At 49.2% G+C, this 25,409-nt stretch overlaps 1 protein-coding gene across 5 annotated transcripts in view; it reads left to right on the top strand.

Annotated features, from left to right (window-relative positions):
- Positions 1–25,409, top strand: part of Abtb2 (ankyrin repeat and BTB domain containing 2) — a 160,758-nt gene that overhangs the window by 116,775 nt on the left and 18,574 nt on the right. For all 5 annotated transcript variants that reach the window (XM_015477760.2, XM_048788572.1, XM_048788571.1 and 2 more), the window contains exons 2-3: positions 1,227–1,373; positions 7,404–7,617. In XM_015477760.2, the coding sequence (XP_015333246.2) occupies positions 1,227–1,373; positions 7,404–7,617 (361 nt within the window). The remainder of the gene's footprint in view (positions 1–1,226; positions 1,374–7,403; positions 7,618–25,409) is intronic.

Genomic DNA, 25,409 nt, shown 5'->3' with positions numbered 1-25,409 from the left:
AGCAGTTACCAGAAGTTGGGAATCCCAGGCTCTGATGGCAACTGGAATCTCTGTGGCCACATGCTTTAAAGAAGCAACATGTAATTTTAACAGGCTGATTATGTTTTGTAGGTGCTTTCTTTTTTTAAAAAAAATTTATTTATTCTAATTAATTATATATGACAGCAGAATGCAATTCAATTCATATTACACAAATGGAGCGCAATTTTTCATCTCTGGTTGAACACAGAGTCACACCATTCGTGTTTTCATACATGTACTTAGGGTAATGATGTCCGTCTCATTCTACCATATTTCCTACCCACCTTCCCACAGCCACATCAATTGTTTATAGCAGCACAATTCACAATAGCTAAAATGTGGATCCAACCTAGATGCCCTTCAGTAGATGAATGGATAAAGAAAATGTGGCATATATACACAATGGAATATTACTCAGCATTAAAAGAGAATAAAATCACGGCATTTGCAGGAGTTGGAGAATATAATGCTAAATAAAGTGAGCCAATCCCAAAAAACCAAATGGCCAGTTGTCTTCTTTTTCTGGTGCTTTCTAAGAAGACACACAATGAGTTGGAGAGACTTGCATGTTGTCACCCCCTGGGATCTATCCTGACAGCTCTGCTCCCTGGCTGTTGAAGTGCTAATGAGAAACGCTAATTGGACTTGGCCAAGGGCTAGGATGAGTCCCCTTCTTGGAGTGGAGAGGGCAGTGTTCCTCTTCAGTGGCAGCTCCCAGCCCCATGTGGGCTTGAAGAAGAAAGGGGATAACTTGGGGAAATGAGAGGCCTCCGTGGGTGACACTGGCCTCTGGGTGGGCAGGAGAGCACCTCTGACTCAGCCACCCCTGAGCACCATGGAAACAAAACCGTCTCTGTCATCACACAACACTGAGAGGAGCACAATCCTGGGGCCAGTCAGGCCTGCGGTAGATACTCAGTGAGTGGCCTGGGAGCCTGCGTAGGCCAGGTCCTGGAGCAACTCCATCAAAGGCTGGTATCCAGCAGGTTAAAGCCACAGCCACGGTGGGCCACTTCTCATTCTGACCCCCTTAGTACCAGGCACAGCAAAAAGGCCCATGTCCTCAAGGCTCAGGGAGAGGTGCACCCTTCTGGCCCCTCTGCATCAGAGGAAGGGGATGGGGGCTGAGCCCCGCCATGGCGACCGAGGCCCCAGGAGCTTTCCTGCCTTCCCGAGTGTGACCTCTTCATCTTGCTTCCCCACAGGTGTCCTCTCTCTCCCCGCGTACTTCAGTCCCTACAATGGAGGGTCCCTGGGCCACGATGAGCGAGCCGATGCCTATGCCCAGCTGGAGCTCCGGACCCTGGAGCAGTCTCTCCTGGCCACCTGCGTGGGCAGCATCTCGGAGCTGAGTAAGTTGGCCTCGGCATCTGGCCGGACTGCAGAGCAGGGGTCTGAGGGGGGGGGGTGCAAGGAAGGGTCCGCCATCTGGTTCTGGCCACTACCTCTAAACTCCATGTGCCCCCCTGAAAGCTAGATCCTCGTAGGCCTGAGGTGGCAGACTAGTGGCCCACGGACATGTAAGACTTGGTCAGCATGTGGACATAACCACACATAAAATCTGGACTTCTGGTTTCTCTTGAAATCTCTGATGTCCTAGTAGCCCTGCTCCCCAGCCCTGCCCGGAGCTAAGCCGAAGTTGGTTGGGTGGCCTGGAGTCTCCCTGCTTTGCTACAGAACTGGCCTTCTTTGTTCATGTCACCTTCCTGACCTAAAAGCCTCCGAATTTACAACCAATACTGTTTCTAACGCATCAGTATAGTAAACAGAAGGGAACAGTGTGTCCCCCTGGCTGAAGGAGGGTGTGGTCCATGGCTCCTGCCCCCCGTCTGCCAGCTGCGGCATCTGCCAGGACCCCGGGGTTCTGTGGGACACAGTTGGGAATCCCAGGCTGTATCCTGCGCTCTCCCTCTCCTTACCTACCCCACTTATTTAAGAAGTCAAACTGCATACTCTGCCTCCTTATTTCTCCCTTACCCTGTTGAGACCACCCAGTGGAGGATGGTGACACATCCCAAGGGTCACAGCATGGGAAACAAAGCTTCATTCTGTCCAGCCTTCCCTGTTTGTGAGGGTTTGTTTTAATTTGTTTTTAGTTTTTTGTTTTTTTGTGGTTTTTTGTTTGTTTGTTTGTTTTCTGGCCTCTGAACAGTGAAGGACAAGTCTTTCTGTTCCTCCACAATACTGCTTCCTCTATTCTTGCCACATCCCAGGACAGGTAATGAAGGTTCAAGGTCACAGAGGACTTCCAGCTTTCTGTCTCCTGACAGCTGACAGAGCTGGTGCTTGGTGGCCTGGGTCCCCTGCCCTAGAGGGACCCTAAAGGAAGTGGGCTCTGGGGTGAGGCTTGATCTCCACCGTGACAAATGTCTCCTGGACAGTGAGCTATCCTGGGCCACGCACAGTCTGTGTTCTGATGAGCTCTCCTGCCTGAGCACAGTGAGGTCTCTTAGACCTCCATGCATGAGAGAGCAGCTTGGGTTCCTTTAGCCACTGAATATTAATTGAGGGTTTAACCTGTGCAAGGCCCAACCTCTGCCACTGATCTCATTTACTCCTCAGAACAATTCAGTCAGGCTTGTCCTGATGGGAGAACTGAGGTTAGAGAAGAAAAGTGCTGTCCCCCCAGTCACAGGGACAGGGATCAGAGCTCGCCTCCCAAGGGGTCTGGCTTTCTGCGTGCTCAGCTGCTTATGGCTGTAGGCTTCCCAGTTGTGGCCAACAGCCTACATCTAGCATCTGACAGCCAAGGCCAAGATCAGGCTCTGGCACCCATTACAGTCCAAGCCAAGCACATGGGGGATACTCAGAAGCCTCCCCAGGGGGGACTAAGCTCTGTTGACTGTACCTTCTAAAACTATCCTGAGTTCTATTGTGCCCCTTTCTACCACCTCTGCTGCTACCAACTCTGCCCAAGTTGAAGCCACTTAAAACATGCAATGGTCTATGTCACTCATCTGCTCAATATCTATCCTCTCCCCCGATGACTTCTCAACACACTCATTAAAGCCCCAAATCATCACCATAGCCCACGAGCTGATGTATGATCTGGCTTCTTCCCCTGCCACTCTTCTCTCACGACCACACTACAGCCAATCAGCCTGGGTCAAGTGCCCTCCTTGTCCCCAGCCAACTTTCCACTCTGCCTGCCACATTGTCACCCAAACACCTGGGTCCTTCACTTTTTCAAGCCTCCACCCAAATGGCACTGTATAATTCAGCTCCCGCCCTCATCCCTCTGCTACCCTCTGTGGCTTTGGGGTTATGCTGACCACCACTTGACCCTCATATTTACTTATAAATAGCCATTCATCTCTCCTCTCTGACTAGAGTGTCAGCTCCATGAGGACTGAGACTTGTTCTCTTTGGTCCACTGCTTTGTCCCCAGTGCATAGAACAGTCCCTGGCACAGCAAACTGCACCTGAGGATTTATGTGTGTATTGGTGAGCATGCATTTGTGCACAGGTGTGCTCTAGAAGGAATGAGTTCTATCCTACCCAACTCCATCTCCTAAACCCAGGCGTGGTCCCCATCCCGGCCCCGCCACTGCTCAGGTCACTGCAGAGCATCTCTTCAGAGACAGGCTATGTCACGCACCATGTTCCCTCTGTCCCTCCCTCTGAAACTGGAAGTTTTACTAACCTGCTGTGGAGGAGGGAGGAGACAGAGGTAGAGGCAGATATTGTAATTTTTCTCTCTGAGACTAAAGAACTTAATGAGGCTAGTGATACTTGGCAACAAGCACCTTGGACCTTCAAGTTTACCCTGGTTTTTACATGCGTTAACTCTCTACCCCCTGCCAAGACCAGCCTGCCAGGTAGGTTAAGAGGTTTCATTCTTGTATAAGGTCCAGCTACACCGAGAACTCAGGTCCTAATGTTTTTGCTCTGTCCCTCTGTACCCATGAAAATTTTAAAGGGAGGGAATAAGAAATAAACAAAACGAAGCACTTCTTTTTTAAAGGCAGCCAGATGTTAAAGGCCTTATTTTTGAAGACAGTGCTAAATTCCAGACTCTCTCGCCTGCTGTTTTTATTTGATGGCTCATAATGAGGGTTGGAAAGACCAGAGTGAAACCCATAGCACCTCTAATCAAGTCTTTCATGGTTAACAAGGGCTGAGGGCTTGTTTTTCCCTGCCTGGTGGGTGTTTCTGGGCTTCAGACCAAGGTTTCATTGAGCCTAGGATCAATGGATTCTCAAGTACAAGGAAGCAGCCACCTGTGTTCCAGAAGGAGCCCAGCCCGGCAGGACCAGGGCTTCATAAACTAGCCCTGGGGAAGGGCCAAGGATGACATCCCCGCCATTCCCTTACAGATAGAAACTTAGTAAAGTACCATAAAAATGAATGTCTAGAAAAATGAAATAAGATAGACAAAACTATGACTATGTGAAATGCAAGCCCAATTTTTTCAGATTATTATTAGACATAAAATTACTCTTGTCAAATTGCTATGGGCTTTTTTTTTTTTTTTTTTTTAATTCACTGTCCACTTCTGAAGTTAACTGGTGAACCAATAACAGTCTGGGGACCTGTTCCAATTCACAGACCACTTTCAGTAGTAGGGTACAGCCGTCCGGAGCACACGCATGGGAGGCTGATTCGCATACTAGCTGTACAACCGGCACAGATCACCGACCCTCCGTGAGCTTGTTTCCTTCTCTATGAAATGGAAATGCCTCTCTTCCAAGGTGGTTTTGAGATTAAATGAGAGTTTATCTGTCACACAGCCTAGAAAACAAAAGGTAGCCAAGGAGAAAAATCACCAGAGCAAGCTTCTGTCTTTGGCCGTAAATGGGCTACAGAACCGTGTAAGCTTTTGGTCTTAATGTTTGGCATCTAGTCCTTTTGGACTTGGAGAGAAAACCATTCATAGGGGGACTTGGATAGAAGAAGACGGGAACCTCCAGCTCCCGCCACCTTCACGGTCCTCCTAAAGCTTTGGGGAACCTCTTAGTTCCTGGCTTCCCTACTAGGAAGTCTTTAGGGACAGCTTCCTTTTCTTTTCCTGCAATCTGGCTAGAAATGTGCTGCCAAAGGGTTCTCCACCAATAACAATAAAACAACAATAAAAATAATTAATGATAATGACTTCTACCTTGTCGAGCCTTTGGAATGATATTTCAACAGCATGTCTCTTTGATGGTATCACAGACTCTGATTTCTCCCTCTTGTGGTCCTGTGGTCCTGCCAAATGTTATGACATTTAGACCTGGAGAAACAGGAGCCAGGTTTCAGCTTAGCCGTGCAACTGGCTGTGGGAGGCCAGTGGCCTGCTGGTTGGGATGCCAGTTTCTGCCACCCAGGAGCCTGAGGGCAGGGCTGGGATCTAGCAAGTCAGGGCTCAGGCTCCTCCCGTCCTGGGAAACATGGGGCAGTGTTTGGCCACAGGCAGTGGTCCTGGAAGGAAGAGCTCCTCGGGAGGTAACTGTAGAAAGAGGAATAATAGCAATTAATAAATAATGAATAATATTAGTGTTATATTCAACCTCCCCAAGCACTTACTCTGTGCCAAATGCAATGCGAAGTGTTTGACATTTATTATTTCTTTGAATCCTAGAAATTGGCAGAGTAGGTACTGTCATTTCCATTTTACCGATGAGGAAGCTGAGGCTCTCACAATTATACTAGGGCACACAGCCTGGGCGGAGCAGAGCCCTGATTTGAAGCCACACCTATCTGACTCTGGAATCTAGGCTCTGATCAGTTTTCTGAGGACTTTCAAACCTGACTAGACATTAGAATCATCCAGAGACCTTTCACAAACTACAGATGCTAGAGTCCTGCCCCAGACCCATACACTCAGTCTCTGGACACAAGCTGGGTGTCAGCACCTCGCTGCCCCCAGCTGTCGCAGTTTTGGGGTTTACCAGGAGCACCCCAGCAGCTAACTACAACTGCAGGATGAGCAGTGTGGGGAGAGTGGGGACCTGGAGGACTCTGGAGAGAGCTCAAATTCTATGAGTGTCACTCATACCTGTTTGGAAGCCAGACACCGTCCCTGTGCTTGTCCTGGGAAAATTTGGCAGTAAATAAGCTTAAGTCATGCCTTACCAGAGTTGTCTTTACAAATGAGGTGCATGCACAAGGCTTTCTTTGTTCACTCTCCAAACGTTTGCCGAGCACCTAGTGTGCAGGAGACCCTGTGCAGGGCTCCCGGGATACTACAAAGCAGCTCCAGACTCCTAGAGCTGCATAATGAAGATTAATTGGATAAATGAATGGATTGGCTCTGCTGTACATTTAAAGAAACTTCACTGTCAAATTATAACCTGTTCATGTCTGCCGCCCTAGGGTAAGCCATGTCCCAGGGCTTCCTATAGAAGGGTCTGTGAGGACCCACCATGGGAGGGGGACATGATGACCCCTAAGGGAAGCCCCCAGAGTTCTCAGGCCTGAGGAGAATGCAGCGGCGCCACTTTTCCAGAACAGAGGTGCCTGCAGGTGTCTGGGGCTATTTCAGCCCATCCTTTCTCAGCATTGTGACCTCAAACAATGATGGGACATTTCCTGTCCAGGGCTGGTGGGATGTTGAAAAGATTCAACTTGGACAGAAGCAACACAGGATATGGGGGCCTGGGACCCCACAGACTCCAATAGGGCAGGTTTCAGCCCAGTTCACAGTGAAGTTCATGGACTTTGGAGTCAAACAGACCTGGATTCAAATATAGACTCTTCTGTTCATTAGCCACATGACCACAACTAGTTAAACCCCACCTATGCGCCCCTCAGCTTCCCCGTGACCAGGAGAATGCATGGGGCCAGGGAATGTTTATTCATCAAATAAGCCTCAATTTCCTCATCTCTAAAATGAGAATAAAACTTGACCCCTGAGCATCATAAGAATCAAATCATGTTTCTAGGGAACTGCACCCTTGGCACATAGTGGCACTTATTGGATGATGGTGGCCATTGGCATTGAGTGATCGAGGTCAAAATACCTCTCTGCTCTGAAGTCCTGGGACTTTGCACATGACAGCATAGGGGAGAATTTCCACAGAGCTTGTCTTGTCACTGGCTGTTGGAGGCTGGGAGGAGAGACCCAGGGAAATTCCCTTGGTCAAACAGCTAGGTAAAGGCCCCTGGGGTGGTGGAGAGAGTGGGGATGTTGAAAAAGAAACCACATTAGCATAAATTCTGGAGGAGACCAGCCCAGCCAAGTGTTTAACTAGCTGTTAAGGCAAGACTGGAAATGAAAGGGAAACTAAATTGCTATTGTGCATCTAGGTGACAGTTTCCACCTCCGCCTGTTGACTCTGGGGTAAATAGTAATTATGCAGGAAGGGAAAGGAGCTGGTTCTCTTAGCCACAAGCATCCCTGGGACATGTGGGCTGTGATCTCATTTTGTCTTGGGTTTCTCTCCGTCTCCCCCCCCCCCCAGGTGACCTGGTCTCTCGAGCCATGCACCACATGCAGGGGCGCCACCCCTTGTGTCCAGGCACCAGCCCCGCCCGCCAGGCCCGCCAGCCACCGCAGCCCATCACCTGGTCCCCGGATGCCCTCCACACACTCTACTACTTCCTGCGGTGTCCACAGATGGAGTCCATGGAGAATCCCAACCTGGATCCCCCAAGAATGACCCTGAACAATGAACGGTAGGGATCATCCTTGGATGGACCTCCTAGTAGGATGTGTTTACAAATGTGCATTGGCCGACTGACTGACAGCTGACTGGCAAGGCAAGAAGGGCCCTGGAGCAGGCCACCTGACTGTGAGGAGGTGGCCTGGGAGTTTACAGGGGCTGCCTGGGATTCTTTTTTTTTAACCCCAGGGCAGTCACAGCATGGGGTCAGTGAAGCTCAGACCATGGGCTTTAGCCTCAGTGTTATATGTGCCACCTCTAGTACCCACTAGCTGGGCTCTCTGAAACTCAGTTGCTCCTTTAAGAACAAAATATTCTGCTTGGTGGCATATGCTTGTAATCTCAGTTAATTGGGAGGCTGAGGCAGGAGGATCACAAATTCAAGTTTGGGCAACTAACTAAGATTCTGTTTCAAAAAAAAAAAAAACAGGGTGAGGATGCAGCTCAGAGGCATCTGAGGTACTGGGTGCCATATCCCAGTGCCATAAATGAATGAATGAATAAAATAAATAGATAGATAGATAGATAGATAAAATGAGATCCTTCTCTCTACTTGAGGATTGGATGAGCTGATGCTTTAAGAAAAAGCACCCAGGACAGTGGCTCATTGGTAACTGGCTCTGACATTGGTACCGTCACCTCTTTTGATGCTGATGATGTCAAGCTGGTCATCATTTTTGTTAGGGATCTTGGGCACATTTTGCTCCATGTGCTCATTTTACAGATGAGAACATTGGGGCCCTGGAATTTCTTTCATCTCCATCAGATTTGTGCCTAAATAGACCCAGCATCCAAGTCTGCTGTCTCCCTGCCAGTGCCGTCTCCACAAGGCCCCGGCCCTTTCCCAGCTGAGGACAGGATCACTAAGAACAAACAGGTCGTGTATTGTACAAGGGTGACCCAGGAGGGCCATGTCGGCCTGAGGACAGGACGCCTTTTCTAATTGGTCCACTTAGATGGCTACCTGTTTTAAAATCCTCTCCCTAGAGGATATGCTTTTTGATAATTACCCTGAGTCCTATATGTGCTGGCATGAGTCTCATCTAGAAGCCACTACGTGGCCATTCAAGGCAGGATACCCCCAGGGGCTCGGAGGTTGTGTGCTTGATGGTCCAGGTAGCAGGGATGATAGCACTCGGCTTAGGAAACCCCGTCTGCATCCATTTCACCACACAGTAGGGCCCAGGCGAGGCCATGTGGAGGAAGGTGGCCTGCGACCTTGCCCCAGCTGCCCGTGGTCTTGGAGTGGCACTGCATGGCATCATCTGCTCCATAGCCAGGCACCTCTCCAATGAACAGAGAATATACAGGGGCCAAGGTCAGTTCCTGCTTCACGGTTCATTAAAAACAGCCCCTGGAAAAGTGGTGGCCAGCCTGTGGACAGACAGCAACACCAGAAGCTGGGAGTGCAGTGGCCCTGGAATCAGGTGGCCTGGCCACCAACAATAGCTCTGGCATTCAGGGACCCTGGGGCCTTTATGCCAGGTTCCAAGCTCCCCCTGTGGTAAAGGAGGCAGGTGGGAGGGTTATCCAGAGATGGCAGCATTGATGGAGCTTTACCAGGTGCTAGCACTGTGTGGGGCACTTTACAGGTATGTACACTACCAGGAAAGTCGTGCTCTTCATGGCCCCATTTTACAGATGAGTAAATGGAGGCATGGAGAGACTCAGTAACTGACCAAGGCCACACGGACCGTGCTCCTCATCCTAACCATCTAACCATCTAACCATCTGTCACTGGGAGGCCACAAAGAACTGTGGCCTGGTAAGTGATGTGTGCATGGTATATATTCCCAGTAAATGCTGCCGCACTATTATTACCAGTGTCATCATGATGCCGTCATCACTGGTTTCTCTGCAAGTTGGAAGGTAAATGCAAGGTTGCAGAGGACACTCGGGCCTGACATAGGATGAGAGGCTTCAGAAAGATCCAGGCATTCTGAAAGGAGCATCCAGTGGGAGGGGGAGCCAGAGCGCTCTGTGCTCCAGCTGTTTCTGCTTTGAGGCGACAGCCTTGTGGTCAGAGGAGTTGGCTGGGAAGGAGAGGGGCAAGGCAGACATCTGGGGAGCAGCAGAGGGGACTTGCTTGCTGTTTGGTAAGGTTCCCGAGGGTGGAGGCCCAGATCCGGGCACCCACCCAAGCAAAGGTGGCTGGGAGAAGAGGACAAGAGCTCTCTCCAGGCCTACTGCCCAGGGCTGGGCCTCTTGGCCCTGAGGCCGTGACGTGGCTCTGTCTCTGTGTAGAAGCAGCTTCTGGCTTTCCCCCAGGAGTTCCCAGCCCCAGGGCTCTGACACACAGCCTCCGGTTTCTCTGCGGCTTATCTGCATGTGGTGTCACAGCTGAGCTCTGGTGGTAACACACACGTGTGTGTTTAGATGCCAAATTATCTAAAGCCACAGTCTGTGGCACAAGTCAACTGCTTGCAAAGGTATTATTCCATGAATCATTTCAGTTGAGTATTAGGCTCAAGAGAAAATTGGAACCACCATTAGGGAGAAAAATTCTAATTTTTAAAATTTCAATACTAAAAGGAGGATATCCTAAAAATACCTGGATGATAGTGTCATCGAGAAGCAAGAAGGGAGAGACACATGGCTAGAGGTACAGGAATGAGGTACATGGGATCTGAACCAGTCCTCTGCTTCAAGGGGCGCTGAAGGAGTGACAGCCAGGAAGAGAGGCCATGGTGGTGGGCCACCATCTGACCTGTCCTGCTTAAGCCCCAGCCTGTCCCAGTCCTGCATGATGACCCTCTCTGGAGGGAGGCCTGGGGCCTGCCGCGTCCAGGACATAAGCTGGGAGAGCCCAGGCTGGGATGGAGCCTAGCGTCATGACTACCTGGTGTCATGACTCCAACTGAAGTAGGCCTGAGGAGGGAACTGCTGTCCCAAGGCCAGCCTTCAAACTGTACCCTACTGCTCCATCGAACCTCCAGCCAGTCAGTAAAGCTGTCAAGGCCCAGGTTCCGTGGACCGTTATCAGGAGTTCTCACTGTCACCCATGAGGTGAGGGGAGATGAGTGAGCACACTTTCAGAACTGTCCTGGGACACAAGCCTGCTAAGTACTCACTCCTATGATTATGAGCTGATTTATGTTAGACGGAGGGAGCCACATAGGCAGTGACCATGTGGCAAGAAGAAACAGGTACCCAGGAGAGGTAAGGGGCAGTGTGGCAGAGAATGAAGCTCCAGAGAGCCAGGATTTGAGGACCAAAGTGAGGAGAGTTCTGAGCTTGTGGCCAAGAAGGTCCCCTCTCCCACAGTCCAGCTCTTTCTCATGGCTGGGTTTTATTCCTCGCTCTTCCCTCTTCCAAGAGTGTGAGCCTCTCTGGGAAGGAGGCAGTAGAGGGTCCAGAAGCTCCTTGTCACTGTGTGCCTTGTGCTTGAGGGAGAGCCCCACCCAGACCCACCCAGACACGCGCCCATCGCAGTGTGATGTGGCCCTGCACCACCAGGCAGGTTCAGGAGGGACATGAAGCTGCTGTGATACTAATCTTAGTCCCCATTTCCCACAGAGTTCTTTTGCTGGGGCTCATGGGGCACGCTCAGAAGTTGAGGTTGTGGTCCAGGTGAGATCCTAGGGGAAGATAAATGTATGTCTGGTCCACCTCTCAGCTGCCTTGATCCCTGTCATGCTAGCCAAGAAGTTTCCAGCAAGTATGTGAACAGAGTTTGGAAGCCTTGGAGGCAGTGTAGGTTTCACCCACTCTACCTGAAGCCCCTACCTGTGGCTTCGGAGGCCGCCCAGTGATGGAAGCTTCCACAAGGCCCTTGGGTCGTTCTAGGTGTGCGGTCTCCTAGCAGCATGACACTTCAGCTTGTCTTCCTGGGCCTCCATTTCCTCATCAGCAAAATAATGGCTACAGCAGGGTGGCTACTTTGGTTAAATGAGGCAATACAGCGCCTGACACTTTAGAAAGCGCCATCTTCCTCCTGTTATTATAATGATCATAAATAAATTTAGATGACCCATTTTACATTCGGAATAGCCTCTCTCTGCATTTATTTTCAAACTTTTCATTATGGAAAATTTCAAACATACACTGGATAAAGCAGTTATAATAGACACCTGTGTGTCTATTATCACCCACTTTCAACAGTTTTCAACTCACAGATAATCATCTCATTCAGCCATTTCCCAAACCTCAGGTTATTCTGCAATGAATGCTAACATCATATTTAGTTTATAAATATTTTAGTTTGTATTTTTAAAAGATAAAGGTTAAAAATGTAACCATTGTCACACCAGCACAAAATGAACACTAATTGCTTAATATTATCAACTCTCCAGACAGTGGTGTCTATGTATGATAGCATATATCCAGAAAGCAAGCACCAGAACTCATGTCCTTTGTAAATAAATATTTCAATATGTTTCACTAAAAGGTCAGAACAATTATCAGACCTCAAATACAGAATAATGCTTATGAACATCAAATATCCATTCAATGCCCAAATTTTGCTGTATATCTCACTTTAAAATGTGGGTTTTGTTCAAATCAGAACTCTTGTTGTAAAGTTCATCTTTTTTCCACAGATTTGCATTGTCCAATCTGACTAATATCAAGCATCCATAGATATGTAGCTTTAGTGTGGCAGTTCTTAAAACGTGATTCTCAGGTGACATCTGGGTCAGTGAGACTACTACTTCCATTCTTCATACCACTACCAATAGTACTGCTGATATGACCACTACCATTAATAATAATGATTAATGATACAACTAGGAATAGCGTTACCACTGTTATAAACACCATGACAACAGTGAGTCACAGCCACCATTAGAGAGCACACATTAAGGACAGACACACTGGAAGCGCTTTACTTATTAACTCATATTTCTCCCTGTACTTCTGTTGATCAGTGGAGAAGGGATAAATGAGAATTTTAAAGACTGGCTTCAGTGTTTGAGTCTGTAGCCTAATGAGGGCAAAAAAAACAAGAGAGAAATAAGAAGTGAGCAAAACCACAGCCTATGTAAAGAGGAAGCTCAGCTGCAGGACAGAGCATTAGTAGGTCAGCCCTCAGTCTGCTGGATCCAAATCCCAGCCCAGCCACTTGTGAACTATCCAGCCTCCTGCATGTCATTTAGGTCCCAAGCCCCAGTTGTGCCAGCTTCATCGGGGTGGGGTAGCGTTCATTATTAATGTACGTGAAGCACTTAGAACAGTATCTGGCACAGTCTGTCTCTGTGGTCGTCTCGTCACCTTCACCACATTCTGGAGGGTCTTTGGAAAGGCTGGAGTAGTTGGGGGAGGGGTGCGGAGCAGGCTACCTGGGCCTCGAGGGACAGCTACAAGAGATTCAAATGGGTAGGGTGACTTCAGCAGCAAAAGTCACAGAAGGACTTCTAGTATTTCAAAGCACATGTTTCATGACAGAAACGGATCCACATTTCAGAAACACAAAACTTAGCCAGGTGCATTGATGCATACCTGTAATCCCAGCAACTCAGGAAACTGAGGCAGGAGGATGGCAAGTTCAAAGCCAGCCTGAGCAACTCGGTGAGACCCTATCTCAAAATAAATAAAAAAGACTGGGGATGTAACTTAGTGGGTTCAGTCCCCAGCACTGCAAAAACAAAACAAACAAAACTTAGTTCTTTCCCTAAGCCAGCACTGATTGTTGTTGAGCAAATGGTTCAAGGTCAGGCTGCAGGTCAGAGGTTTCCAGTGGAGAAGCGCATCCTCACAGAGCTAGGGTCTCAGGGTCAAGTCCAGCCCCTCCTCCTCTGACTCTTGAGCTGATTAAGTCAGCCTTGATGTTTTTTCCCCATTAAAGTGGAGATCCAAGCCTGCTTCTTTGGGTGGAACCCCAAGTTCTGGGCAAGCGGCCCCGACACAAGCGACGCCCCATTGTGAGGACAGGCACCTCTTTGTTCCCTTCCAGATGCACAAGGGGGAGTGCTCCCCTCGAAGAGCTTTTTACATAAATCAGAGGCACCCACCGATAGGCTGTGTGTTCAGTCTAAAGAAGCAGGCTCGTTAATCTTTTGCTCAGCTTGCGAAAGTGTTTTCTTATCAAATAATAGAGATGATGGCAGTGGTGGCTTTATGCTACTGACTTGTGATTCCCCTAAATACCATTTCAAGAAGATTTGCAATGTTAAGCTCTTTTTTCTCTTCCTCTCCCCCTTTCTGTGCATTAAATTTCCATCTGTTTACCCAAAATGGAAGTAAATGAAATAATAGCTATTGGGTGAGTTAAGAACTTGCTTCCATGTATTCCCCAGGCTGGCGTAGCCAGTAACTCCCAAACCGACTTGTTGGTAGTGTGCAGTGCACCCAGGGAGCTGTCCCGCCTACCCCAGCTGTTCCCCATCACCTCACCCTCTTGTTTTCTCTCTGAAATTGCCTTGCTTAAGTAATTGTTTACTTGTCTATCCCTTCCCGACCCCTTTAATGGAAAGACCACAGATCTGCCTTGTTCCTGAGGTCCTCAGCACATAGAATAGTCCCTGGCACACAGTATTTTGTTCAGTTCACAAAATAGGCGGTAGAGACTCATGGTTCAGCTCCTTAAGAGTTAGGCTATAATATGGGGTCCCTGCTCTGTCATTTACTAGTTATGTGACTTTGGGCAAGTTATTTAATTTCCCAAGCTACCATTTCCCCAGCTTGAAACGGAAAATGACTTGACCTACTTCCAAAGGATTTTGTGGGGATCAGATGAGGTAATACATGAAAAGGGCTTGTCACAGAATAAGCTCCCCATATATGGTAGCTGCTCACATCAGTATCATTACTATTATCATAAACCTATGGAAGGACTAAAATAGCTAAATCATGTTTAATGCACAAATAATCCAAAAACATTGGTGAATTTAAAAGTTGTATCTACTCAGAATTGCATATTTTCTCTCTCTCTTACTTATATACCTCCCTCCTTGGTCCCTGCCCTTATTTTCACCTTAACTCGGATCAGATAAGTTCCTGGTAGCCCAGGAGCCAGGTGAGTAAGAGAAAATGAGGTAAACCAGATGTCCCCAAGAGATTGATTTGAACAAAGACTTCTACAAACCCACCACCCAAGGATTTCAAAGAACTATACAACCTGGATATTTTCTCTGCCATGGGATCAAACACCAAGCACACCAAGTATCAGGTACTCTCTGTAGTCAATGGTGTATCGTGTCGCTGGTGCTCACGGGTTTGGCCATGCAGCCTATGCATAATGGGCTGCCATTACCAACCTGGGAGTGATATGATCTGGTTATTTTGCACGGACTAGAGGCATCAAGACAAAGCTTTAGCGCCTGTGAAGCACATTACACAGCGTCCTAGCTGATCCGCACCACAGCTCTTAAGGGAAGCTGCTTCCATTCCCATTTACGAATGAGCAGACTGAGGCCCAGAGGGTCCAATGCATGCCCAAGGTCACAGCAGGGAAGAGGCAGCTGAGCTCAGGCAGGATGTTGGATTGTGCTCATGCAGTGACTTCACACTGTGGTGAATCCTCCCCTCCCAGAGAGCGAGGTCCAGACTCAGGGACTGGGTCTCTCAGTCAGCACTTCCTCTTCCCAGTGTGCCCTGGGCAGCTAGTGCCCAGCAACTTGGGGCCTCTTTCCCGTCAGATTTGAGTTTGCTGTCTCTGGGTGGCCAGCCTGAGTGTGGGCATCTGCCCAGCATAAGGGAAGGAGCAAGCCAGGGATTTGGAGCAGACAAAGGAAGTGGCGGTGCCAGATAACAGCACGAAGGCAAGATGGGATCCTAGCCTAGGGGGGACAAGTGCCCCCAGGGGGCTGCCCTGTGCGTACAACTTCCTGTCCCATTGTTATACCCGCTAGTCCTCACAGAAAAGACGGCTGGGAACTGCCGGGGCCCCAGGCTTGGTGTTGGTTTGGAGTGTTTTTCTAACACAGGCAGGAACAATCCCCTTTGTCCACAGTCCTCCAGGATTCTAAGAGCGCCTTGGTGCAGGGAAATCCCAGCTCTAAAGCGAATTGATTTTGCTTTCTTAAGGCAGCTTCTGAGGCTGAGCTGGAGATTTTTTGGCCCCTGAGGATGGGAGCAGGATGGGAGCTGAGGCCTGTCAGGAGCCAGGCTGGGCTGCTTTCTGACCTGCTCCTACTTGCCTGCCAAGCAGCTCTTCAGAGTTCTCTCCTCCCCCAACACCAGCACCTCTGATAGCTGTGACTCGCCCTCCACGCTCCTTACTATTGGTAGGTTCGGAAGGAAGCTCTTAAGCCTTCTTAAACTTGGGGTCCATCCCTGAAGCTTGGGGTCCAGCCTGCAGTCCCAGCCAACTTTGCGGCCTGATAAGGCTTTGAGTACAAAAGCTGAAGTTTGGGCAGATTGGTGACATGAACCCAAGGCACAGGTGCTCAGTAATGCCTCCTTCTGGTTCTCTGCTGGCCAGGGGGGCATTTCCTCCACAGGTTGGTATCGTGACAGATCCTAGGGTGCTCATTTTGTTTTTATTAAGGGCAGAAAAACCACCATTGACTAGCTAACTAGTCTTGGTCAGTTTTCACTTTTGTACAATACATACTAATAATATACCTCCCTTGCAGGGTGGCTGTAAGGATTAGAGATAATATAGTAAATTGGCCTCATGCTTTCTTGGCATGTACTAGGCCCTCAGCAAATCCCAGAAGTGATGGTGTGCTGCTTAAAAGCCCATGCTGGAGCCTTACCTGAGGCTGTAGTTGGGATGTGGGTGCAGAAAATAGAGTCAAGGCCCCACCCTAGGAGCCTGCTCTTTCTCTTTTCGGATACATACCCATTCCCAGTGCCCCATCTCCATCAACAAAGCCACTATTTGCCTGTTAAGAATTTCTTACATGCATAATCCTTTTCAGCCTCAAGAGCTGCATGTTTTTGCTTCCTCTCAGAAGTTTCCAGAAGCTTTTCATGTAACATTGGTCATCTTTCAGCCTCAGACAGAGGTGCTGTGAGATTACACTAGGCTGAATTTGAACAGAATTACCTTTTCCTAGAGCCTAGACAAAAAGATCCCATCCCTGTCCCACAGCCTGGCATTTGAATAGAAAGACCCCCATCCCTGTCCCACTAGATGAGCAAAGCAGGACGGGTGAACCCTGGGGTTCTCCCAAGGTTGCCTTGTTGGCAGAGGCAAGTGCTCATGGAAGGGAAGTGTATTTGAGCAGATTAGAGGCCCTCACTTCTCTGGCTTCCAGATAGTGAAAGAGCTGTGGTCTCTGGTCAGTTACCACAGACCCCAAGCAAGGAAGAAGAAAACAAGTCTCTGACATATGGCAGCCATGGGGCCCTGTAGGTGAGATGTGACCCATTAGCCAAGAGAGCCACATTCCCCAGGAAGTAGAGGAGGCCAGCTGTTACACTGCTCCATCCAGTGTGTGGGACATGGTGATACCCTGGCCTGCTGGACCAGCCACCCACCCTCTAGGCAGTCATGCTGGGAAGTTGTGGCCTGGGAAATGGGGCAGATGCCCTGCACCTTGCAAGGCTCAGGCACGGCCTTCCCTGCTGCATGGGAAAGGGTAAAGGGGCAGTGGCCCACGTGCACTCCCCACTGGAATGTAGCCCATCTCACCCACCCAGAGTCAGTCCCAGCCACCAAGGAAAAGATGGCTGTGTATCCTCCACCAAGGCCTAAGGTCTCATGGAGATTAGCACAACCACATCTACCTTTTTCCTTCCCCAGCAAAATTCCACCTCAACATCCCAGCCACCTTCCCAAAGACTGCCTAGCCCTGAGCTGTCACATGTTCCTGATTGGGAAGCTCTCATGGGAAACAGTTCTCTTTTTATCTGGAAATTATTTTCATTTTATCTGAAGAAAATCATTTGCCAGGGCTGAGGTTGTAGCTCAGTCGTAGAGCCCTCGCCTAGCATGTGTGAGGGCTGGGTTCAGCACCACATAAAAAATAAATAAATAAAGGTATTGTATCCATCTACAAATAAAAATATACTTTAAGGGGAAAAGAAAAAAAAAAGAAAAGAAAATCATTTGCCAATACCCAAGTCTACCCAAGCCTCCAGGAACCAGAGATAAAGTAGTTCCCCTTCACTAGAGAGCTCTGGAGTAAGAACAGAGCCCTGAGAACATGCTGGCAGCCAGAGGATTCGGCCTCCAGGATGGCAAACGTGCCTGGCCTTACTTATGTATTCAATAATTGAGTTCCTGGTGGGTTCCTGTGCTGAGGGATGGGGAGACGCCAGTGAGCAAAATAGTCTCTGCCCTCAGAAAAATTATAGTCCAAAGGAGAAAGCAGACAAAACCCCACAGAAACAAATGAAAGCATTACAAATTGGGTTAGTACTGTCTGGGGGCAGAGTGCAGAGCTGGAGGAGAGAACAGAGACCTGCAGAGCTGGCTGGGGGTAGGGACAGGACCACCCGCTGCCTGAGGGCAGCATGGGCCAGGCAGAGGGACCTGGGGGCAAAGGGTCTTTAGCCAAGTGACCTAACACTGTGTTGACACAGCAGTTCTACCTCCTGCCTGGTTGTACTGGTGCTGATAGTCGTAGCAACCCTCTTCCCTCTGAAGAGTGGTCCATGTTGGGTGACACATTCCAGATCTTCCTCAGTGTGAGATGGGGTACATCCCAATAAACCCACCGCAAGTTGCAAATGCTGTAAGTGGAAAGTGCATGTCGTGTTTAATACTTCCAACCCACTGAAGATCCTGGCTTAGCCCAGCCTACTATAAACAAGCCTGCAGTGGGGCAGAACCATGTCACACAAACCTGTTTTATAATGAAGGGTTCCAGGTCTAATTTATTGAGTACCATGCCAAAAGTGCAAAAAGAATAGTTGTATGGGTGCACTTTTGCCCCATACAAGTCAGAAGACTAAGTCACATCATCTGAAGTTACTATATGAGGTTACAGTGCCTAAAACTCATCTCTAAGACGATGCAAACCAGGGCCAGATGACTGACCCATGTCAGTGAGTGTACGTCCAGGATCTTGGACTCGAGGCACGCTGCCTGGGTTTACAGCCCAGCGCTGCCACTGGCTGGGTGCGTGATGTGGGGCAAATCTCTTCAACTCTTTAGCCCTCAGTTTCCCCAGATGTAACGTAGGCATTGTGATAATACCAGCTTCACAAAGCAGGTATGAGGAGTAAATCAGTCAATAGATGTAAAACAGTGCCTGGTGTGTTGTACACTCTGTACTGTACGTGCTGGTTGTGAGTGGTTTCCTCTTATTCCTACGTACCCCAATTGTGTCACATAGTTGACCTCCATCCCACTGCAGTTAGGCTGCCCTTGAGACATCCAGGGCAACCATGGGACAAAAGCAGGGCAATGATTCCCAGCTCATCATGATTCAGGTGGGTTCTAAATGGCTCTCCATATGTATCCCCAGCCAGGTGTGGTGGTGCACACCTGTAGTCTCAGCCACTAGTGAGGCTGAGGCAGGAAGATTGCTCAAGTCTAGGAGCCCACAGCCAGCCTGAACATTAGTGAGACCTTGTTCAAAATAAATAAATAAATGACCCTATAGGGTCGGGCATGTGGCAAAGGTAGAATAAGTGCTTGGCATGCACATCAACCCCAACAGTGGGGGAAAAAAAAAAACCTAGAAATTATCAAATGCATGTCTGGGCAAGCTTTATCAGGCACCTCTAATCTGTTTCAGATGAGTCTTAATAAGAAAAGTATATTTTCCCCCACAGAAAGTCTAAAGCCCCACCTCAAACGGAAGTCACCTGACCACACACACAGGTCAGCTGCCCAGCAGCCTGACTCAGGCAGGGTGAGACAGGCCTGGGGGTCCGAAGAGAGAAACATGCCCAACACTGACTCTAAGCTGAGCCAAACCATTCTGGTTTACCCAGCAATTCTAGAAAAATAATTAGTCCAAGATGTGAGCCGGACTAGAATTGCTTCCTTTGTGCTGGGAGTGGAATCTGACTTCGGTGGGACAATGTTGGTTTTATTCTACATGGATGTTTTGGCTTGGTTTTGGGCCACAGTGGCTCTGTGGAAATCTCGGGGAAGCCACGGAGAGGGCCTCAGGGCCAGCACTCCAAGCCAACCCCGACCTTCTCAGAGAAGTCTGTGTTTGTGGAGCCACCGCTTGATTGGGAAAATCGGGCCATCTTTGCAGTACTACTTGCCACCTCCAGACCCAGCCCAGACGGCAAGATGGGGAGGGGCGTGGGAGCAGCGTGTTTCACAGGAAGATCTGTGAGAAGCGGGGAGTGTGAGGGGACCTGACCCTATTCAACCCTGAGCTTGCCTCCGACTCCCACTCAAGGTGGAGCAAAGTTGGCGGAAGAATTTAGGTCTGAGGGTGGGAAGCTTGGTGGAGGCCCCCTCCCTTGATCATCACCTGTACTTCTCTGGCTCATGCTTTCCTGGGCTCGGAGGATGCTTTCAGGAGGGGCGGGCTGAACTTAGAGGCTGATGGGGAAATCTCCTGAGGGAGCAAGGCGTGATGTGCCTCCCCTACCTGCAGCCCAGGAAATCAGGCCTGCACCCCAGAGTTGCCGTGCACACAGCCGGGGGGCAGGGAGTGAAACGGGGGTGGCCCTGCTTCCCAAGGCCAAGCTTGGGCCTGGTCTCATGGCCCTTCCCAGCCAACACATGCAGTCTTTGTGCCCAGTTCCTCTAGGGCACAGAGGGGGACAAAGCTGCTGGCTGTAGACACTCAGCACATTAGATTGGGGATAGAGGCACAAGGCATCCTCTTGCCTGGGGCTCAGTTACTTGGCCTCCAGTTACCGGCCTTTGCCCATCTGCCAACCTGACTCTTGCCCCAGGCCCTGCCCACATCAAGAGAGAACAGAGCCTGCTTTAAGCTGGAAATTGGAGGCATTTCCTGTTCCATGTTGTTAAGACACTGCTTATAGGACTGTAATCCCAATAGATCATACATTTGTGGAGTAGGCAGGGTTATCCCCCCCTACCAGCCGCCCTGCCCCGCCCCAGGCTGCAGGGAGCTCTTAAAACCAAGACCTTAAGAAGTGTATTCTCTTTTTTTTTTTTTTTTCCTAAGGGGGAAAATGGGTCTTGTAGCCTTGGTCCTAGTGAGGGGCCTTAGAAGCCTTCAGATCAATACTGTTGGGCTCATTGACGTGATTCATGTCAAGGGAGAGATGAAAAGAAACCGAACAGTAGTGACACCTGGGTCTCCTGTCTCTGTTTCTTTGCTGCCAAGGCGGAGAGCCGGTGCTGCCAGAGAGCCTGCAGCCCACACTCAGCATAGTGGTTGCATTTGTTTTCTCTGGTTTATGAGCCGGGCTGAGCACTGGTGGGCCGCTCGCGGGCAGGCTTCTGCTGGCTTTACGTGTTTATACTTGCTGTCAGGGAGGAGGCGGGGTGGTTGGCTGGACTGGGAGGGCTGGGGCTGAGGCATTTAATAGAACCAGATTCCTATGGCCTTTGTTGCTGTTGTGTGTTTTTTCTATCAACAGATACTAAACTCGCAGTCATAGTTAAGGTTTTCAGAGAACAACCACGTTCCAATCACTGAGCTCAGCACTTTGCATATGTGTTTCCCACCATCTTAGGAGGTGGTTTTCTGATTTAGACCCCTTTTGCTCATGAGGCAACTGAGGCTGGGAGAGGGGAGCCAGCATGCATGGAGTCACACGTTTGATTCATTGGGAATGCCCCAGAGCCCGTGCACTTGAACTCTGCAGAAGGCACAGCTACTTTCATGTGGAATCACTGAAACAAGAGGAGAGGGGTTTTCATCATTGAAAAAGTCTACAAGCCACTAACTTCACCACTTTCTCAATAGAAAAACAGGCCCGAGGAGAGTAATGATATGCCCAAGTTCAATTGTATTGAAGAAACTAGAACTTTCTCCAAGTGAGGAAGCCTCAGGGAAGGGGTCTAGGAGCCTCAGATCCCTGTGCCAGGATTGTGCATGCAAACCATATGCCACACTGGCATTTTCCCCAGATCTTGTGCCACCAGAGGGGAGAGTCCTGCCCCATGCCTCTGCTGCCTGCCCACCCCAAGCAGTGTTGTCTTAGGGATCCGCCATGGTCTTCTAAGGCTGAGGTCCTTCCAGTGTGGTCCCAGAGACTCTTTCTAGGAGTCCACAGCTTGTTTTCAGAAGATACTATTTGCAGCCAGGCACAGTGGCCCCCACCTGTAATCCCAGCCACTCTGGAAGCTAATGCAGAAGAATCTCAAGTTCAAGGCCAACCTCAGCAACTTAACAAGACCTTGTTTCAAAATAAAATATAAAGGGCTGAGGGTATAGCTCAGAGCACTTGCCTAGTACATTCAAGGGCCTCAGGAGCAGATTCAATCCCCTGTACCACAAAAAAAAAAAAAATAAGATGTTATTTGTATTTTCATCCTTGTCATGGGAGAGAGGGGTTTCCAGACACCATGTGATGTGATGGTGATGTCACTCTAACAGCTAATGGGATATGGAGTTAGTTATAGATTCATGCATTTTAGCATTTTCTCGGTTTCAATTTCTGCTGGCCATGCATCAATAGAATAACACACCTAAAATCTCTTTGAGGTTCTTGATAATTTTTAGAAGTATGAAAAGTGTCCTGAAACCAAAACTATCTGAGAACCACTACTCTTGAGTTATCAGACCCAGGCAGAGAGAAACTCATGAGGCAGAAGGACTGGGCAAGGCAGGTTTCCTGGTCCTGACACCTACACTCTGGCACAGAAAGACTTGCAACTGGGCTTAGGCCCGGCAGAGGCAAGAAGTGGGAAATGGCCTTCTGCTTTGGGAAGGAACAAGGCAGAGAGACCTTGAGGAAAGCACATGCATCAGTGATCCTCAGCCTTGCTCCTCCAGGCCCTTTTACCCTGGACTTAGAACACAGTCATGGCCATTGCAGATGGGAATTTTTATAGGGATTTTCCAGAATGTCCAGTAATGTAGGCCAGCTCTACTCAACAAGCTCAGTGGGCTAGTTGAAATTACCAGAAAGGAAACAGCATCCTGAAACCCATAGCCCCCGGGGGCATGTTGCTGAGAAAGCCTGTGAATCGCTTATCTCTTCACCTGTTCTAGGACCTCAGGCCAGGGTGTGAGTTGGCTAAGGAGAAAGGCCTGACAAAGTTGGACTGGGGCAGGTACAGCCTTATTTGGCAGTGGATGGGTACTAACCACTACCCAGAAGCAGAGGGATGATCTAAATTTCTCTGTATTATAAGAGTATTGATCAAAGTTTAATTCAGGAAACAGAAACTGCACTAGGTATTTTAAGTAGGAAGGGATTTAAGGAAGGGTATTGGGCACTAACAGAATTACGGGAAGGGCCTCAGGAGCAGATTCTAGACTGAGCCTTCAGGAATGGCTGCAAGGACAACACCTTAAAGCCAGAATCAGGAAGTCTTTGCTGCTTTTACCACCACTGCACTGCCTCTGGAACATAAGGAAGAAAGAAAGTAGACATTGGAATGTTCTGTACGTAGGGGGAAAAAAGATCTGATGCTTTCATGACCTCATTTACTAACAAAAACAGAGAGAACACAAAGGTGGCCTCTGCCTCACAGTCACTTACAGGAACTCATAAGCAGCATCTTAATGGGGAAATCTAATTTGAATGTTGAACCCCAGGTGCAAAGGAGTCTGGGAAGTATGGTTTTCAACTTTCCAGTGCCTAAGCAAGATGATACAATGGAGGCAGCATGAGCCAGTCCCCAGCATACACCCACTGAGGTTATCAATACTGCATTTTCTCATGTGCTGAGTTCTAAGAGGCATGAAGCGGGAGAATGAGTCAAGACACCATCTGGTTAGGCTTTATGATTTCCCAAACTCCCTCTTGGGTTTCCCATAGTGCAGCTGGGAGATGCCCACTTAGAGCTTTAGCAGCCGCACTTGGCACATCATCCTGGCTTCTGGCCACAATAGGAAAGAATGGCTGGCAGAGCCACCAGTTATCTTTTTATTTACACGTCAGTCACCACTGCTAATGGTTTAACCAAAGTCGTCTCCTCAGATTAGGAGGACTGGTAGATACAAGTGTCTCTCTGAGCTTGTCTTCCAGCCTTGTAATGAATTTTTGAATGGTATTTTTTTGAAATTCACAAAAAAATATTTGGCAGGGGGAATTCACATGAGCAGTTATAATCAAGGGAGATCTTGTTAGCAGAGGGATAATTTGTGAACGGCTTGTTTTTCCTCTCTAGATTACACAAGTTCCCCCATAAAGTTCTAGCTTCCTACTCTAGTGAGTCAACACTGTGCCCTTCAAAATCAGACGTCATTCTTAACTGGGAAGAAACGTGACTTGGCCCATAACTGAAGGCCTGGATATGTGATGCTGATGCTGATCCCTACTTTCAGCCATTCAGCAAACATTCACAGAGGATCTGTTGCACAGGCTTTGGAGAATAGAGATGAGGAGGGCACCACTCCCGACATTAGCAGGAACACGGGACACAGCTTTACTGCTGAAAGACTGAGGTCTAGGGGGTTTCAGAGCAGGAAGAGATGGCTTTGAGAGAGAATTTGGGAAGGCTTCTGGAAAGAGGTGACATTGGAATGGGGCCTTGAAGGACAAATAGAATCTAGACAGGCAGAGTCGAAAACTGACCCCTCTGACGAAGAGTTGGGAGTGGGCAGGGTGGGCTGGAGAACCTCAAGGGCTGCTGGTCAGCCATGTCCTGGTAACAGGTATTCAGGGCCAGATAAAGTGGAGTGAGGCTCTGGGCCCCCTTGAAGGCCTTTCCAGCCTGTGGCCTCCCTGTGTCCACATGGTAGACCAGTTCAGTGACACAAACCCAGATAGATTTTCTGTACCAGCAGAACCAGAACATCAGAATAACTTCCCAAAAGAGCCACTTTCAAGGTCACATCTGATTTCTCTCTCACTCACTGTGTGTGTGTGTGTGTGTTTTAAGCATCTTTTGCCCTCAAGGAGAGGAACTTTTAAAACTATGGCAATAGCCTGAGGTTTTAGAGACATGGGATAAGTGACAGGGCAGTCTTTGGAGGTTACCTGAAGAAACTGAGCAGGGAGAGAGCACATCTTTTTCCTGGCTGGAGTGCTTTGGAGTGTGTCAAGCCGAAAGATGGTGGCACACAGGCCCACTGCCTGAGAGCCCCGGGTATCAGGAAGTGGTGTGTGTGGGGCCTGGCTGCCTGCCCTGGCCTGGCGCCTGCTCCCTGGCTTAGCTTAAAAGGAAGGGTTGTGGGATGGGGCATCAGGAGGGGCTGGGGACTTAGACAGGAGGCCAACTCTTGGGCTATCATCAGAGAGAACAGCCATGAGGGGCGGGGTTCCAGGGCTGCCTTCTTGGGCTCCTGTGAGGGAAGCGCACCATCCATTCCGGATGGACAGAGCGGGCTGGGTGACCATCCAGTCACCATGAGTGGCGTGAATGGCGCCCCCTGGTGGCACATAGCATGCTTTGAAAGGTGTCCCCTGGAACTTGCAACTCAGCAGCTTTACTGGCGACCCTTCAGTTGTCCTGCACCATGGCCGTGGGCTTTTGGTGTCACAGAGGCCTCCTGGGACTGATCTTCCCATAGGACTTTGGACTGCAACTCCTCCCTGAGTACCAGGCTGGAGCCACCCTGGGCTGACCCAGGAGGTTGTAGGGACCACCTCAGCCTGGGCTCCAGCCAAGGGAGCAATGGCCGTGAACTATACATGTGTGGTGTGACGTGTCTCATCTCCTCCAGCCGCCCCGCAGCCCCGGAAAACCCAGGTTGCACTCTACGGCAGTTAAAGACGGTATTTTGGATGCTGAGGTGACACTAGCGTGTCTAGAGTTTGGGTCTGCATCTATTATTCAGGGGACAACCTTTCCCCCCTTCAGAGAGAGAACCTGGCCACTGAATCCCTGGAGGGGGCAGGAGTCTCCATTGTGCACACTGGCAGGCCTCCTTTCACTGCCATTTATAGACCCTGAGCGCTGCTTAGTACAGCCATCGT

Source organism: Marmota marmota, unplaced genomic scaffold, assembly GCF_001458135.2.
Source record: "Marmota marmota marmota unplaced genomic scaffold, marMar, whole genome shotgun sequence".
In the NCBI taxonomy this organism is placed as follows: Eukaryota; Metazoa; Chordata; class Mammalia; order Rodentia; family Sciuridae; genus Marmota; species Marmota marmota.
Note: the sequence above shows the minus strand (reverse complement) of the source record. Positions and strands in the feature narration are given on the sequence as shown.